The sequence below is a fragment of the Ptychodera flava genome, chromosome 12 (assembly GCF_041260155.1).
Source record: "Ptychodera flava strain L36383 chromosome 12, AS_Pfla_20210202, whole genome shotgun sequence".
NCBI lineage: Eukaryota > Metazoa > Hemichordata > Enteropneusta > Ptychoderidae > Ptychodera > Ptychodera flava.
The window spans coordinates 39,935,995-39,953,721 of record NC_091939.1 but is presented as its reverse complement, the minus strand read 5'-3'; the positions used below and the strand labels follow the sequence as shown (position 1 = coordinate 39,953,721).

At 35.5% G+C, this 17,727-nt stretch overlaps 1 protein-coding gene across 1 annotated transcript in view; it reads right to left on the bottom strand.

The window, feature by feature from the left end:
• Nucleotides 1–3,868: 3,868 nt before the first annotated feature.
• LOC139145886 (ribosomal protein S6 kinase-related protein-like) overlaps nucleotides 3,869–17,727 on the bottom strand; it is a 38,640-nt gene continuing 24,781 nt past the window's right edge. Inside the window, exons 3-10 of the mRNA XM_070717321.1 lie at nucleotides 15,765–15,848; nucleotides 13,180–13,248; nucleotides 8,543–8,615; nucleotides 7,978–8,126; nucleotides 6,225–6,342; nucleotides 5,521–5,723; nucleotides 4,618–4,857; nucleotides 3,869–4,056 (exon numbers count right to left, since the gene is read on the bottom strand). Coding sequence (XP_070573422.1) covers nucleotides 4,012–4,056; nucleotides 4,618–4,857; nucleotides 5,521–5,723; nucleotides 6,225–6,342; nucleotides 7,978–8,126; nucleotides 8,543–8,615; nucleotides 13,180–13,248; nucleotides 15,765–15,848 — 981 coding nt within the window. The 3' untranslated portion in view covers nucleotides 3,869–4,011. The remainder of the gene's footprint in view (nucleotides 4,057–4,617; nucleotides 4,858–5,520; nucleotides 5,724–6,224; nucleotides 6,343–7,977; nucleotides 8,127–8,542; nucleotides 8,616–13,179; nucleotides 13,249–15,764; nucleotides 15,849–17,727) is intronic.

Here is a 17,727-nt window from a genome sequence, read left to right as displayed (position 1 = left end):
AAGTCTGAATGACTGAACAAAGACCATGTATGCAGTTGAAAATGAACAAACAACTGACAAGTTCCAGAATCTACTAATGTTCATCCACTAAGAATTCTCCTCTTGAAAAAAATAACATCTACATAATACCCTCTCTCTCTTTATAAATAGAAGTTTTACAAGAACAAAAATATTTTCTCCAGTGTGACTGAACTAATGTTTGAAAAATTTTTTAAAGTATTGATGGTTTTATAAAGTACTCTGGCAGTAAATAATATGGTGGCAGTAAATAAATTGGTAAAGTTATGACATATACAGAAAATCAATTTATACTTTAACATTTACAAATTCAAAGTCAACATATAGTAACAGCATAACATATACAAATCATGCATAAATGGAACAGAAATTCGATTGCATAATAAACATATGCAAATTTCATGCATGCCCAGGTTTACCAAAAATTGAAATAAACAAAATGTGTCCCTTTATTGAGCCACACATTTGATAATTGATGTGCCTAAAAACTACAGTTTTATAGCTATGATGACGGTCCTGTTCTCTCCACCACAACAGTGTACAACTCAAAGGACTTGCACTGTATAGCTAGAGAGATTTACTTTGATCAGAGCCTTACACTGTACGGCCATCTAATCAATCTATTGGTCTCCACTGTACCAATGAGTGGAACATATTTAAGTAGTGGAGATGGACACCTGCAATTTTGAGTTTTGGCGCAAAGTCTGTCCAGAACAGGTAAATATCAAAAAATCGATAGCAACAATTTTATGATGTCATAGTAGAGGACACCATGAAACAGATGACTGCCCTGACTGAATACACAGTACATGGTTGATTTTAGAGCCTTGGAGAAAACCTCATTACACAGAATTACAATTGTTACAATGTTTGGAAGATCTGGGACATGAGTGTAAAACTTGGTTGTGCTAGCCTTGTGCATTGTGTAAAGCTTCAACTACTGATTTACTTTTCAAACTATGATTATGCATGCATGTTTGGAGAGGGTGGCTTTGGGGTGGTGAATTCATGGTTTGCAGTGTATTAAATTAGAGGAAAGTTGAGAAATAATCACTGTACTGTGTTGGTGTGAAAACTGATATCTTTTGAAGATTGTTTATAATTGGGACTGTATTATGCCACTCAGACACAGTGATTCAATCTTGTGTCCATGATTAACATTACACAAGGGATGATTCAATGACATGTACAGAAATGCACAGTGAAGTAAACATAAAACTTTGTAAATCAAGAATGCACAACAAAAGTTCAATATTTCATACTGTCTTGGTAAGTTATCTGGCACAAGTGCAAATGATGACAGTTAAGTTTGGGTGCTTCAGTAACAACACCAGGTATGAGTTTTTAAATTCAGCCTGATTAAATTTTATCCCTGTACCATCCTGTGCTGATCTTTATTTGTTTCACCTACCGGTATAACAATTGTATTATAACTAACCATGACTTTTTGGTATATTATGATTTAGGACTACAGTTTTTTAAAACAAGCAAACTAAATCAGATTTTCTTGCAGGCTCTGACCATAACCTGGACCACCTGACTTTATACATTTGACAACTGCTCACTGGGATTGTATACATGTAACTCTTGGTGTTTGCTGATTTTACATGGAAAATTACCAGTTGAAACAATATATTAATTTGATGTTTGCTGATTTTATTTGGAAAATTACTAGTTAACACAATATATTAATTATGACATCTTAGTATCCCTTCATAGACGATGATAAAATAGGGTTTACTGCACAATGTAAATGAGTGCTTCAGGTAAACACTGATTTTAACTGAAGTTGAAATCATTGCTTTCAAAGAATTGCACATAACTTCTAGTCTCTAATAACATCATTATACTCCTACCACCATGAACTGAAGACATTGTCATCTGCAAACAATGATTATACCATAAAAATAATAATTGTCAATGTTGTATAGTTTGAAGAACTTCCTGACAGTGATTCTGTGGTTGGACACCCAGTTGTATTTTATATTTTAAATTGTTGCTTCTGTGATGCTCTTATTGGTTACCAAGTTGCAGTTTCACAATCCCCCTTGACAGTGATTCTCTTATTGGTCACCAAGTTGTCCTTGGCAGTAATTTTGTTATTCTGATATCATTCATTGACTATACCAGTAAATACAAGGGAGTCAGTCATTCTAATATAGTTTATACCCTATTACGTATGGCATGTCACTCAGTCTCCTGGATACTGGTTGTAATGTACCGATGCAGCTTCATCTAAATGAGTCATATCAAAGCTACTGAGAGGTTCTAAACAACCATCATTGATATCAAATTGTATTTACATGATACCCTTTGGCAGTGAATCCACATGTATTACAGATACTGTATCATGCTACCCCTGGAATTCCCTTCTGCCATGGTCAACAGCCCAAACTGTGAAATTTGTCAGAAAAGTATGAACCAATTATGATCATTGCTTGCTACGACTATGTACATTACATTTTGAAAACAAAAAAATCGGCTTCCTTGAAATCTAGGTGACTTTACATTAGTGACATGATACTGAAGAAAATGAAAAAGTTATCTAAATTGTGGAGAGAGTATTATAGAAGTGAAATGTACAAATTGAGTTCCTGTGATATCGGTTGTGCATTTCATATAATGATTACCAACAATAAGTTTGTAAATTTGTAATGATTCTCATTGAACAAAACTTTGTTCATTTCAGTCTTCAGCAACAACATTGACCTTGGGTCACATCATTCTACGGGTGACTGTTAATTTCACTTGACATGAGAGTGTTATTGAATCAATCTTCCAAAATAATTCTAGATTTGAGAGAAACATCCACCAAGATGATAATCCCCATTGCTTTCTGCTCTAAGTGTTCCATTGTCTGTCCTTCTCATAACATGCTTTTCTTCATCGGAACTACTCAAAATTTTGTCACAAATTTATTCAAACAGGCAATATGCCTCTGTAAGGTAAAGCAACTTGTAACTTCTAAATCTTCAATCAAAACACATATTAATTAACTTGAATCAACTGAAAAATAATACTATAAATACTAAATAAATGTTAACAGAAACAAATGTAAGATCTCTGAAACACATTTTTTGACATATTTCAAAAAAATGTTCTCAGGTTCCATTCTGATATGAAGTGAAATTTAAAAGTACCCAGCAATGGGTATTTATAGACAACTCACACATATAATGTGACTATAGTGTACTGTTTACTTTGGACTACATGTAGATGCATGATATTTATACAGCTGATACAATGCTTTGAACTACCAGTGGTGATTGATATACTCACTAGTCTTTCACAACAAAGATGTCAAGTTTACATTTCTGAAAACTTCTCAAGAAGCTTCTTGTGAAATGGTAGCAAATCTTGTATCTTGATTTGATTTGATTTCAATTATAACTATGATGCAATTCCTGTAAACCTATAATTTGCAACTTTCAATGAATACATGTGTAATACAAACAAATCTCAATCTACATGATTACTATCCATTCTACATGTGGCAAAAGTTACTAAGCTATGAAACCCGGATTATGTATTCAGATTGCACATGTCATGCCATTTGACCTTTTCCATTGCCATGCAATCCATGTAAGACCGATCGTCACAGAAATCAACCTGATCAAAGTAATATCATAGCCATCATGTGAATCATGAAACTTCAACACTTCATTGCAATGTTTCAGATATAATTTGAATGCTTCTGTCTTTAATCTCAAAATCTCATCATCTTTTAGGATGGTTAAAAGATTAGGTTAATGTATTCACCTGATGAGTTCTATTACTCTGTACATTCCAATTAGAGGTACTTTATATCTTTTTAACAATATTTTGTCAGTTCTTACTTAATCTGTGATAGGCACAAGTTGGAATAAGTAAATTCAGATCTCAGTAGAGACTTCCACTTTCTCATCACAAGACATCAAGAGTAACCAGAGTTTGGGCTTGATGTACCCAGTCTTCTCATTGGTGCATTACTGTCAGCTGACAATCATGTGACAGTCATTTTCCGGTTAATGATGGATTCACCCAATCAAAATTTTCCAGCTGTTGGGTAATAAGGGAAACAATGACACTGTTAGCTAAGACTGTAATGTTGGGAAACTTCTCCTAGAAAGAAGTGGAGATTATATTCCATGATGTGTGGCAGACAGGATGACAGGATGTGTGTAAGACGACCACATGTACTGGTAGAACAGGTTTGAGCATAGGCTGTCATGGTTTGAGAGAAGGGTAACACCAGAGAGAGAGATCCCTCCCCATGTTTGTGCATACAATGTTACATGTTTAGCTTTACGAATAAAACTTTACAGCTGACAACCAGTGAGCAAAATCCAATCTAGGATATGTCAGACGCATTTATTTTTTATGTTGGAATGTTTTGTTGCAGAGCAACTTGTCAAACACAATAACTGCACGCATGTATACTGCAGATTTTTAAAATTCCTTCTCATGCAACTTTTGTAAGACCTATATTTTAGGTTCAGTTTTGTAATACTTTCAGTACTATTTCAATTTAATGTAATTTGTTTTACATACATGAAGATTATTTTGTATTGTGTTGGCAAACTCATTACATTAGTTTTTTTTACCAAAATCTTAACTCACCATTGCTTCTTCAATATTTGGGATTGCTGAGTGTCTATTCAAATCTTTTTTATCTGTAGTGTGTTTGACAATGTTTGGCATTGACTTGTACTGCCGTGAGTCGCCTTGTTTCATCGCCATCTTTGATCGAGGTGAAATTCTCCTGTCCAGCACATCATCAAATGAAAGCCGCAGAAAGAAATCCTGTCTCTTGAATACAGTCAAACTCTGAAGTCGTCGACTTACATCCTTGGCAAGCAGCTGTTAAAGAGATAAGAAAGAATTCAAAAATATCTGGCAGTGACAGAAAGAACCTGTGCATGTCCTGTTTTTTTCTTATTTCAAGAACAGACAATTTCCAATGAAAAATGTACTTCATGTAATATGCCAGTAGAATTTTGGAGAATCGTGATGACAAGTGAGTTTTGTGATTGATGATTATCAGCTACATCTTTGATGTATACTACATTACTTTAGTTATGCTTGTTCTGATCATACAATATTTCCTTGTCTTACATCAAAAATCACATTGAAATGTGTAATGTTCGATGTTATTGTTGTCAACTGAATTCGCCCATACAAGAATTCATTTATTTACGATTACAATAAACATTGTACACAATGTGTTAGCTTTGAAACTAATACTTTGTACTTCTACACTGTTTACAGAAACAAAGCTGTTGCCCTTTTAGTCTTTTATAACTTTATTGTGATATTGATATATCTCTCTAACCACTTGAAGTTAAACATCAGCGAATGGAAAAAGTCACATCTGTGTTGTCACTGCAAAACTTTGAAAACCACAGAATTAGTTGTAGCCATTATTATAATGAACTATGCAGCAAGAAGGCATTTACAAAACTCTTGAAAGCTTGAGCAGCAACAAGCTTGGGAAGAAAAAGTTTTTTCTGACAATAAACTTACACCTTTGATAACATTCTTAGCGCCAATACTGACATAGTTTGGCATGTCATAACTGCAGGCCATGATGTTCTTGTACATTTCAAGATGAGTGTCTGCTGCTGGCACGGGAAAAGTACCAGTTATCATAGCAAACATGACGATACCTAGTGACCACCAATCCACTGGATAACTGTATGGCTCCTCTGGATTCAGTGCCTCAGGAGCTGAAATGGTCAGTAAACCAGAACAGATTATTGTAGGAATTTTTTAATTGCAGCAGAAATGAATGGAAAGTTTTCACCTTGAGATGATATGTACTGATATTCTGATATCATGAAAGTTAATGTGAACTGGAATTCCGGTACTGAAGAATGTGAGAAATAAAAGAAAACTGCATCAAAGCAGCTAGTATTTCAAGGAGTGCTTTTCACCAGTTTCATCTAACTTTGGATTTTTTTCAACGGTGACTTCTCAGCAGACCTTTTCCCTTTCAACAAAATACAGATAGAATGTCGACAATTTGAGCAATGTCACTACCAGTATTCCGTAGTGATTTTCATTTGCTGCCATGATGTGGGAGCACACAGTATGCAGTAGTACAGCAATATATGGGAAAGTTTTGCTAAACTCTGACACTAGAGGGCACTCTTGATTACTGTTGACTCTTGTGAGTCTCTCTCTCTGTATATGGAGTGTAAAGAACAAATTGTTTGAACTAATCCTACCCATGTATTGCATAGTTCCACAGATTGTTCTTGCTCTGTATCCCCGTGACAACCACCTTGCTAACCCAAAATCTGCCAATTTAACATGTCCTTCTTCATCTAACAAGATATTCTCCATCTGTGATCAGAAGGAAACATGGTTGCATTGTAAAAATTATGCTTTTTGTACCACGATATGTTTTCATAATGCATTATATTTTATCTCAAATTTATGTAAATTCATTCTTGCTTCATAATGTTTTTCTGCTTCAACAATTTCAAAAATAAAATTCTATCATCATCCTTCATAAGATGTTTTTCATTCTGTAACTGAAATTAAGAAATCAGACCAAGTATGAAATACTGAATTGAAATAACAAAAAATAACAATGGTTCACATTATGTATTATACCATGTATTACCTTTGACCTAAGTAATCTGTTGACAAGGATATTGAATATGAGAGACAGCTATTCAGGTCATTCAAAACATAGTGTGAAAAGTAGACAAATCTTATTGAGTTGCAGTTGTCCATAACACTATAATGACATATTAACACTCCTGATTATTTACAAGGTTTGGTCACAGAAAAGAAACAAATGCTGCAGTAAAACAGTAATATTTGAATGCATGTGAATTTTCAGCATTTTATCATCTAAAGCTAAGAGCTAACAGTTTGTCAGACCATACCCTACACATGGAATGAACATGGGTTCTTCTGATTTTGAATAGCAAAATTTTGTCAAATCTTGTGAGCTTATAGAATTTTATGTAAAACAATTATTTGACCATATCCAGGTGGTTTGCAAAAACGTGATGAAAAAAATATTTCAAAGGCTAATTTTTTTCCTGAAACACGATCCTGGCAAACATAATGGTATTATAATGAGCTGTGAGCTGTTGACTATCTGTTCCTGTAAAGTGATAGTGTGAGGGCAATTCATCTCAAAACTAAGTGATGAAATCTTGTTTCAGTTTCCTTCATTTTTCTTGAAATCAGTTTCCTTCATTTTTCTTGAAATACCAACACATATATGAAAACTGCAATGACAGAAAATCTGGTGATAAAAAAGCTTGAGGTCACTAACTCGTAATTATAGCCCTGTCATGTGAAACTTATTTTTTGTTAAACTGGATTCACTTGCAGCATCAACATGAGACACAACTTTGTATGGTTACTGGTTTCATCAAAACTGTGTTTATTCTTTCACTGAAATGCTAGTAAAAACAACTTACACAGAATCTCTGTAAAACAACAGCTTCCTCTACCTACTCTGAGAATCAACAAAAGAACATAATCATTATGGATATCACTATGGTTACCAACACCAACTTGACAGCTACAAAGCCTTATAGCACCACTTTCTCAAAGCTGCTTTATCCATATAGAATTATAGTAACATTTGCCTTATTTCCCATATCCTATTACATTCTATTACACCTTAGACCTCATTTGTGAATCCAGAGTTAGTATTTTCCATGGAAAATAAAAAAAAATGATGATTTAAGGGTGACTATCATGACAGTTACACAACTAATACTAGTTTATCTCTAAACCCTTAAACTCTTTTTAAATCCTCTAAAACCCCAGAGACAGACTGAGACAGACACCTAGGACTATCTGAAATGATTGTTTCTTAAATATTTTGAACAGTTTTTGTTCAGAAAATTTGTCACAAATTTCTTGGTACCTTTAACATTTCAATGATTGTTACCTTGAACCCCTTAACACACCATTGTTAGAATATCTTTGGTATAATCACATGTTTGTTACCTTGAGATCCCTGTATAAACATCCTGCTGAGTGAAGGAAATCTAAAGCCAGCGCTATTTCTGCTGCATAAACCCTGACACTTTCTTCATTAAACTGGCCTTCTATTGTCCATAGTGTGAACAAATCACCATGATCTAAATAATCAAAAACTGACGAAAAAAAAAAGAGAAAGATTATAATACATCGGATGGAAAACAACCATTCTTGTCATGATCATACTCTCTTTAATCCAATACACATACATTACTCAGAATAAAGTATTATTGCCAACACATGACAATTTGTCTTGAGAAACATTAACTCACTTGATGTTCAGTCAATGGCAATAACTGTAGACAATAAAATAAAACCTGCATTGCTGGTTGTTTACAAATGCCTGTCAAGCAACTTTTCACCACCAGCTCAATTCAGTATACTCTTTTTCTATGAAAAGTTGGACCACCACACATAGAAAATGAAGGTAAATAGGTTTTTTAAAGAACAAAAAGCAGTGTTGACTCTTGTGAAAGCAAGAACGACTGAGATGACAACTAAGGCGCTGTGTTTGATCTCTATGGTTACTTACCTAAATATAGATGTGTTCTAGTTTGCCATGTAGAGTGTGCCTTCACCAGAAAAGGATGACTGCATAAAACTGACTGAGAAATGTCAGAAAGAGAGGAGACAGCATTTTTAATAGGATTAGTTTAGTAAAAGTCTGTGATGGAAAAAGAAAAGTGTTTGAAGAAGACTTTGAGATTAGACTTAATGTGTTAGTGTGTACTGGACTGGGTAGATTTGTGATGAATACAGATTGTCAATCAGTCATTTCATACTGTGAATATTTATGAATGGATGTCACTTTACAGTGGTTGTGATAAAGCACATGTTATTGGCAGTTCATTCATTTATTGAATGTATTTTTAGAAAACACTCGATGCTGATGTTCTAGATTCCTGATTAATCCTCAAAAGTGGGTCAATGTAGAGTAGATATTGAAATGGCTTTTTATCGGTTAATGCTTGCCTAATTAGTGCTGGCTTAAAGGCAGGGGGAGCCTATAAATACCCCCTATCTCCCTGAGCATTCATAATCCACTTGAGTGGCACATGGTAGCAGCGTCAACGAATGCTCCCGAAAATCTGGAGCTTTGAAGAACCATGGTGTAAATTAAAGCACTGTTCCAACATATTACGTTTTGTGAATACTCGTGGCATCACCTTGTTGGCTAAATTCTCTCATTTTTTCCATTTTAAGTTGAATTTTGATGCCAAACTGCTTCGATCCTGTGTTCGAAGCGTCCAACAAACAATAGATGAAAGCATTCAAACAGCTGTCAATCACGAGGGGACGCGCAAAGGTGCAAAACGATCAACATTTGTTGTGTACATCGGATCGGTTACGATATGAATAAACGATTCTTACAACTGAGCTAAATACTTGACCAACGGTTACTGAACACGAGTCTCAGATGTGTTCAGACACAAACGGACTATTTCATGGTTTCAAGCAGATTGCCTCTTCCCTGTTTGTTTGTTGATCTGTGTACCTGTAGGCCTATGAATGGGTGATGTGTATATTGACCTGCAGTACGATATTTTACGATAGATCTCTTTTGGAAGTATGTTGTGGCTTAGCCCTGCGTACGATGCCGTGGTGTCCCGGCGTTATACGGCCTCCCACCACAGCTCTGTTGATTGCCATGAATAAAACCGGCAACATGCGGATCCAATTTGGACGGAGCACGAAAAACTACTAACTGTTTTTGGCCGAAATCAACTCGATTCCGATCTATGCAGCCTACCCAAATCACTCAACCGCTCACAGACTGCGAAAAAATGCTCTCGTGACGTCCAAAACCGTTGTTTGCTGGCGATGCACGGTCAATGGCCCATGCAGTGGACGGCCATTGGATACGTTCACGCCACGATTATACAGGTGCCCATGAGCTGCATTATTTCCTGTCGGGTCGGGGCGATGAAACTAAATCGCGATTCATCTCTGTCAGATTTGACCAAAAAGGGACACTTGACATAGATTATAGCACCAAATGTTGACCGTTCAGACTGAAACATGATGAAAGGTCTGAAGATCGCCGTGATGTCGTTCTTCTCTATACGTTTTTCTGGGCTTGTTTTTTACTATCTGACGGGGGTTTTTTTTGAAATTTTAATCAACTTTTCTTTCCCAACCAGGGCACAACATTACCTTTTTTACTTTCATAGTAACTTAGGATTCATTTAATTCGCAGATTTATAGACTCTTATGTTCTTCCTCGATTGTCTGTGACTGATTTTGCTATCCCGATATCGACATTGCGTTTGCACTCAGGTGTCTCGAAACTTACGTCATTCACTAACATAGTTTTCGGACAAACTCAAGAAATTCCACAACTACTAACGAATAGTCGGCAAAATTTACAGAGACTAGCAATAATAATTATGGTCATTTCACCGTCTTTAGCTAAGCGGACTGGCTTGGCGGAAGCAGTATATAACGATCTGAGTTCCCATTTTTACCCTACCGTGTGAGTGTAGTATTCGAACGAGTAAGATCAAAATCTTACGCTGTTCCGAGTGGCCTGGAGATTTTTTATAATATACAATAAATTGACCTTATCAAAATTACTCTGTTTTACAATGCTTGGATATTGATATGTTTTCTATACTTTTTGACTTTTGATTTGAAGTCTTTTGATTCTCCATTGGCGGCAGCACATGTACGGTTACAACCGTCATGTGATGACCGGAGTGTGATTGTAAAGTTGTCAGGAAGTTGTTCAGAAGAAAAAGCATTTTGTATTTAGAGGCTGCAGTTCGGGATTTTTCAAGATGAACAACAACACATTATACATTTCCTACATCTTTGAAACGGGGATTACGGTAATCTTTCATATGATGAAATTTTTTTTGAACGTCTTTGCAATGTGTTCCCACGATGAGCGTGAACTGATTCTTTGTTGGTAAAAATCGTCAGAAATGTTCCAGTGGCCGCGATATAAGATCAGCAAGCAGGTGTTCGGCGGTCAATTGCTTCTATCATAATGATCTTGATCGCAGCGATTTTGCGAGAAGACAGCGGGTACTTATAATCTCGCAATATTATTGACATCATTTGTGTTGAAAATTTTCGATCGGAGGCAGCTCAAATCAACAGCCGTAGTATATCAGGAATAGTGTTCTCACTGGACACCGAACTACCTGTATCAACAGTACGTTATGTACCATCGGCGGTAACACATTGGTCGTAATCTTGTCTAATTCTGCCCCGCCTTTTGTACCGTCCAGAAATTTCAAAGCTAGAATTTTTTTACCCTGACATATAATACAGCGACCTTGCACACTAATGATCATTCCACTGTTTCTGTTGGGATTTGTTGGTTTTTTAATTTGTTCCGAGGCCCCGGTAAAATTTTTTCAATACGATACACAGTTTGAATTTTTTCAAGGTAAATTTAGTATATTCCCAGTTTGTAGGGTAAAGTTGTCTGGAGTGAAAGTTTGAGTTGACGCTGATAGAGTAGACGTCGAGCCCGGCACAGTTGACTGAGATCCGGTCGGTTTGGGGTCGTTTATGTGCGAGTCTTAGTCCAGAAACCTGCAGAGTTCTGTATGATCACCGTTCGGCATTTGGGTGAATTTTTTTTGGTCAAAGTAATTCAGTAACAATATACGCCAGATTCTATGTGTTGTTTTTGTCACCGTCATACTCGTATACGGACGGTTTTGATTTAAAATGGTAAAAATATCCAGTGCTTGTAAATGCGTGCAAAGTTTATTCAGTGACTGTTTACGCAGCAGTCATAAATACGACTAGGATTTACCATCACGTAACAACTGTAAACACCGCATCAATAGTCCATACGAAAATTTTGTGCTGAATCGAGGGAGATAACAATTGCGGTAGGAAAGGTCAGTCCACCATCCGTCAAAGTTGTTGATCGGAAAAACCTGCACTGTGCACCAACTACATGAGTGGCTGTTATAGTTGTACACGTAGTTCCATGGGCTTTCCACTGTCCCTTGTTACGAGCTATGTTCAAAGTGCGTCAAGCTACGAATATTTTCATGTATGGAGTTACAGACATCGGTGAAGTACCGGTACATTGATTTTGTTCAAAACCACTGCCTGTTTGCTCCTCGTTGTTTTTTGTGTCCCTAACGTCGACTGGCTCTATGTACGTACAAACATAGCAGTCGGGATTAAGATTTCCTGGATAAATAGATACACTCATAGTTTATTCCGCCTCTGACGCAAAGATACACATTATTTTACATGTGCCACTCCTAGGCCCTGGGATCGATTTCCATACCTTTAATTGAAACAATTATAGCAGTGGTTTCATTACCTGAAAGCCTTTTCCACTAACTGTTTCTCAACGATATTTGATTTATGTAAATTATAAATTTGATGTCGCTACAGTAGCGTGCAAAATTTGTGTTTATTGAAACTGAACATTCTAAAATGGTTTATGAGCAGAAACATTGATTTTCCGCTTGCATGTTTAGTGATGTCTGAAAAAATGTGTATTTAAGATCTCTTGGTGCAAAGACTGTCAGTATGCGTGCAGTTAGACATTACTTCACTCTATGAAAATGGTAATTTCTGTCTCAGGTTAAATTGAAGCAAACTTAACATTAACAATGTACAGGGATAATTAAAATGTCATTACTTATAATCAATTTCAGAATCTTCAGAATTTAAGCATTATTGTGAAAAATCATGAAAAATATGATGAGATGTTCAACTTAATTTGTGACTCAGCCCTTCTACACATACACAACATTTTTTTCAAGTCCATCAAATGACAAAGCACCGAGCAAATCACATGTACACACTGAATGCAGGTAACCCAGACATAGCCATATTAAGATTTATGTTGTGTATTAAATGTGTAGAGGAGAAACACAGACAAATCTAAGTGAGTGATCCGATACTACATGATAATAACTGTACTCTCACCCTTGGTTGACTTCATGAAAATTAGCTTCTCTAAATGAGACTTGAAACTTACTGCAGACTGTGCGATATAACTAGCAGAATGTAAATCACATTGTATTGAATGTAAATTTACAGAGCCTGGCAGACTACCATGGAGATGATTGATTGTGACAGCAATGTTAGCTTCAGTCTGCTTGCCTAGCAAACTGATCTGACATGAGTCATAGGTTGTTAAATGTGAAAATAACCTTAATCCATACAACCACACTGTAACTATATTACCTGTATAAGTGCCTCTTGTTTACACTGCTTCACAATCTCTGTTTTAATCACTTCTGATTTAGACATAATCTAGGAGATAAAAAAGGAGATAGAAATTCAAAGATTATTCAAGTTAACCAGACATTCAAGACTGATGGTGGAATATAACTTATAATTTATGCTACACTACAAAACCAACAGGTGTTTATTTTCAGCTAGTAACAGTAACATTTCAATCAAGATTGCAGGGTTACTTGACAGAACATTTTGCATGAAATTCCTGACAGTAACAGACCCCAGAGTGAATTGATCTACTGGTGTATACCACAATGTATTGACCCGCTAGGCTAATCATTCATTCTCTGCATGTAGAGCCCACTTTATGTATGTTTCATTCTAGCTTTGACTATTTAACGTGAATATATGAACAAACATTCTGGTAGCATTGTGGTTACCATGGCGCTGATATACTGGGCATCTTAACTTCCACTTCAGATCTGCAGTATACTCTGTAAACACCATTCACATTTACTGACAGAGACCAGCAAAACTAATATTCTAATATATTATTTGTGAAAATGTCCTTGCACATAAAACCTGGGAATTAATAACTGAAAACCACTAGTGATTAGCCTATAGGGCTCAGAAACTTAGTGCTGTATGCGCCAAAAGGTTTTTTATGCTTTGGAAACAAATTTTCTCATTATTTTCTATTCAACACGTAGGAAAACTGACAGCGATTTTAAATAAAAAATCCTCCAGGTCGTCTTGCAATACACATCATACACAGAGTGCATAAAGCATCTTGTTTGATGATTGCTACTTGACCATATTACAGGCTGTGAACTCATTTTAGATGCAGTTGCATTTTTCACCTGAAATACAACTACTAAACATGGATCTAGGTTTCTCTGACATGGTGCTTAGCTTTCTGGTAAGTGAATTACTCTTAGCACATCCCTTGGGCAATCAATGAAAATAAATGTAGCGCTTTGTGCATCTTCAAAATCACTGAGTCAATTCTTTGTCAAACTGGCTTTCAGAAAATCCCATTTGGTTTGTAACATCATGACATTTGAATTAGATTGATATTTTACCATGGTGAATTGTCACTGAGCACAGAATAATTATTGTTTGTAAGCCAAGCTTATCATGTGATTTCACATTATATTTTATCATGTGAGACATATGGGATCATTGAAAGTGTTGAAGGCGTACTTCAAGGTGGCTGTATTTTAGGCTTTACTTCAGAGTAGACTTTCAACTTTACTTGTACATTTGTGTACCGTACTCTTGCCATTGAGATATCACTACTCAACACTGTTCATGAGAGTACTGTATATCGGTATTTGTAAACTAATCACAGCAATTAAATGTACTGCATGTCAGCTTGCATGTACAAAACAAATGTACACCTAGTAATTACTCTTTCAGAATGCAAAGAGCTAAGCCAAGCCACTGTAAATACTTTACATTTCTGATTAAGAATGGAACTTTCACCGGGTTTCATGCAAAATGTCAAAGCAAAACTGTTGACACAAGTTGACAAGAGCTTTCAACAGCCATCCAATGATTGAAAAGAAGTGATTTATCATTCCGCTGTTGTAAACTCCCCTGCAGTGATGATCAGTAACTTTTGCATTACACTGAAAGTTTTTGGATTAAGGGAGGATCACTGGACTATTCAGTTGACTATTGCTGAGAGTAGCATTATGTTCCAACTCAGAAAACATGAGTGCATTGATCCTTTCATCACCATATTTGGAATATATATCTTATCATTTTCTGAGCAAACCTGTACTCATCTATAACGGGAAACAGTGGCAGGTTTTAAATCACCTCTTGACCTCTATAAACATCTTTGCCTTGTTTGCCACTGATAATAAAACATGGTGAATGAGCTGACGTGCCTAATGAGGGAAGATTGACCTTAAGGTCATCCTTGAGATCTACCTTTAAATGCCTGCAGAAAACTTGGGAATGTTAAGTGGAAAAGGTCAGTCACCTCAATTGACCTGATCTTGTCTACCTCAGGGTAGAATTATCCGGCATTCTAACTCTTGAGTCTAAGTGTGACTATTGGGCTGTCTTGTAAAAGTAAAGATCAGAAAGGCCAAGTCAGGATTTTTTTCTGATCTTGCTTCAGTAGAATATTATAAGCTGTATTTCAATGTTGCCATCAGATAACTACGCGCACCGTTACAGTTTGCATGACATTTTTTGTGAAGACTATGACTTCTTCTGAGTAAACTTTAGTCAAAAACTTCTTCAAAGTGTTTACAGTAAAAGCATGGCTTCCACAGCAACAATTTCCCCAATGCCGTATCTTTATATATCTATGAACATATCACACTGAAATTGTCAGCATGCTTTGATCTTTATAATTTTTGTCAATCACCGAATGGCAGTCTGGGCACCTTAACTATGGCAATAATGCCATTCCTTATAAAGCGATGGAAACAAAGACATTTAATGTTGAAGGATGTATTCTTGATGTACATTAACTAACAAAAAGTAAACTCAAACATTACAAGATTAGATAGGCAGATAATGTGATTGGACAATTAATACAGAGGGTCAAAGGTGAACAGGATTTATGGAAATACCTTCATTGCATAAAACTTCTTGTCATCAAGTTTTTGCACTTTGAGGACTTGTCCAAAGGCACCCTTGGAAAGTGGATGAAGAACCTGACAGAAAGAACAATAAAATAATTTACAACACTAATAACCAAAGTTTTCTTGTTGTTAATTTGTACAAGGTAGCTTTTCCTTTTCAGGCCAATGTCTGAGCACCAAGATTCAAACGGCAGAAACATCTTAACTTGTAAAGCAATTCACTTTGTCCTTAACACCATTATTGATTCAGTAATGGTTAATAAATAGCAGAACAGATATTAATGAGATCCAGTATGGTGGGAAAAATGAATACTTGTTACAGTTTTTTTTATAAATGAAAATAGGACAGCTTTGTTGAGACAGAATAAACATAGGGCCAAAGTTCCTGAAGCTACTATAGACATGGATACAAAATTAAGTATTTCCTGACTGTATAGGGACATGTAAACTAAATATTAAAGCTGTCTGACCAGCGGTTTTGAAAAAACAAGCGACTCAACAGTTGACAGAGCTCTGCTGTGTTATGTAGAGAATAACCTTTTGTGACACATGTATTGATGAAGAAGGTGGATATCTTTGATAGCTCATTTCAGGATGGCCTGACCAAAAATGGAAAAAATTTCGTAAAAATACAGATTTGCATATTTCATCAGACTATATTAGTCTATAATAGCAAATAAACGAGAGTTAATTACATTCTAATTAAAGTAAACAAGACTTGCTTAAATCAAGATTTACGTCATAAAAAACAGCATATCTGTCAGGTTATAAAGAATCTTAAGCTGGTTATCTTTTAATATCAGTATTTTCTTCCTATTAACCAAGCACATTTTAACTTTCAAATTAACATTGTAAGTAAGTTCTGTTGAATAAGTTGAGACTGTATGTACCCAGAGAAAGCACACTGAAAAGACAAATATTTGAAACTTAAGAAGTTCAAGGTCATCAAAAGCATTATAAGGAATCATGTTACACTTTCATTGCACTGTTTACACAGATTGCATAATTGCTATAAATAGCACATGAGGAATCTAACAGCCCAGCTTTACCATAAAAACCCTATCACTTCGACCACTCTTTTAATTGACCACTCTATTTTTTTCCTCAAAAAGTAATCTTATTTTATCCTTACCAAGTCAACCATAAATGGAAATTAGAACTTTCTCTATCTCTATTTATTTGACCACCCTATCATGATAAACCATTATGAGCAATTTCTTTTATGGTGGTTCAGAATATATCAAAGTTGGGATTCAGGAAAGTTGCCTTTACATGTTTTAATCCTCCAAGATGGTAAGCATTTCACTATGAACTGTCAAAAAAAGTTGAACTTTCTGATAATTCCACACTAAAATTTTTTGGCTTTGATGATTTCCTAATTAATTCAATTATTTAAAATCATATTCATTATTTTTTTCTGGGTGAATAGACAGGGTTTATACAGTACAAGAATTACATACATGTAAGTCAAATTTTGACCAAAAATGACAAAAAAATTCCTTAAAATACACATTTGCATATTTCATCACAATTTGAACAAATCTAAGTTGGGTTATCCTTAGCGACCTGTATACCAAATAACAAAGCTGTCTGACCAAGAAGAAGATTTTTTACCAAAACACCTTGGCGTTAATTTGCCTATTTTCAACAATATCAAAAAATTAAAAAAAATGGTTTCTCAAAATCATATTTTTCATCTACACAACAAATATCAAATCAGTAAGTACTGCGGTGCTCAAGATATTTGAGTGGACGGACGCCTCACAAACGGACATACATACATACATACATACATACATACATACAGACTGACGACGGACGCCGGACGGATACCCATCCCAATAGCTTCTATAGACTATAGTCTATAGTAGCTAAAATGAGCAATCATATTAGACTTTTTTATGACATTTCTCAACTACATGATTGAAGAGTCATTAAAAACAATATGTCT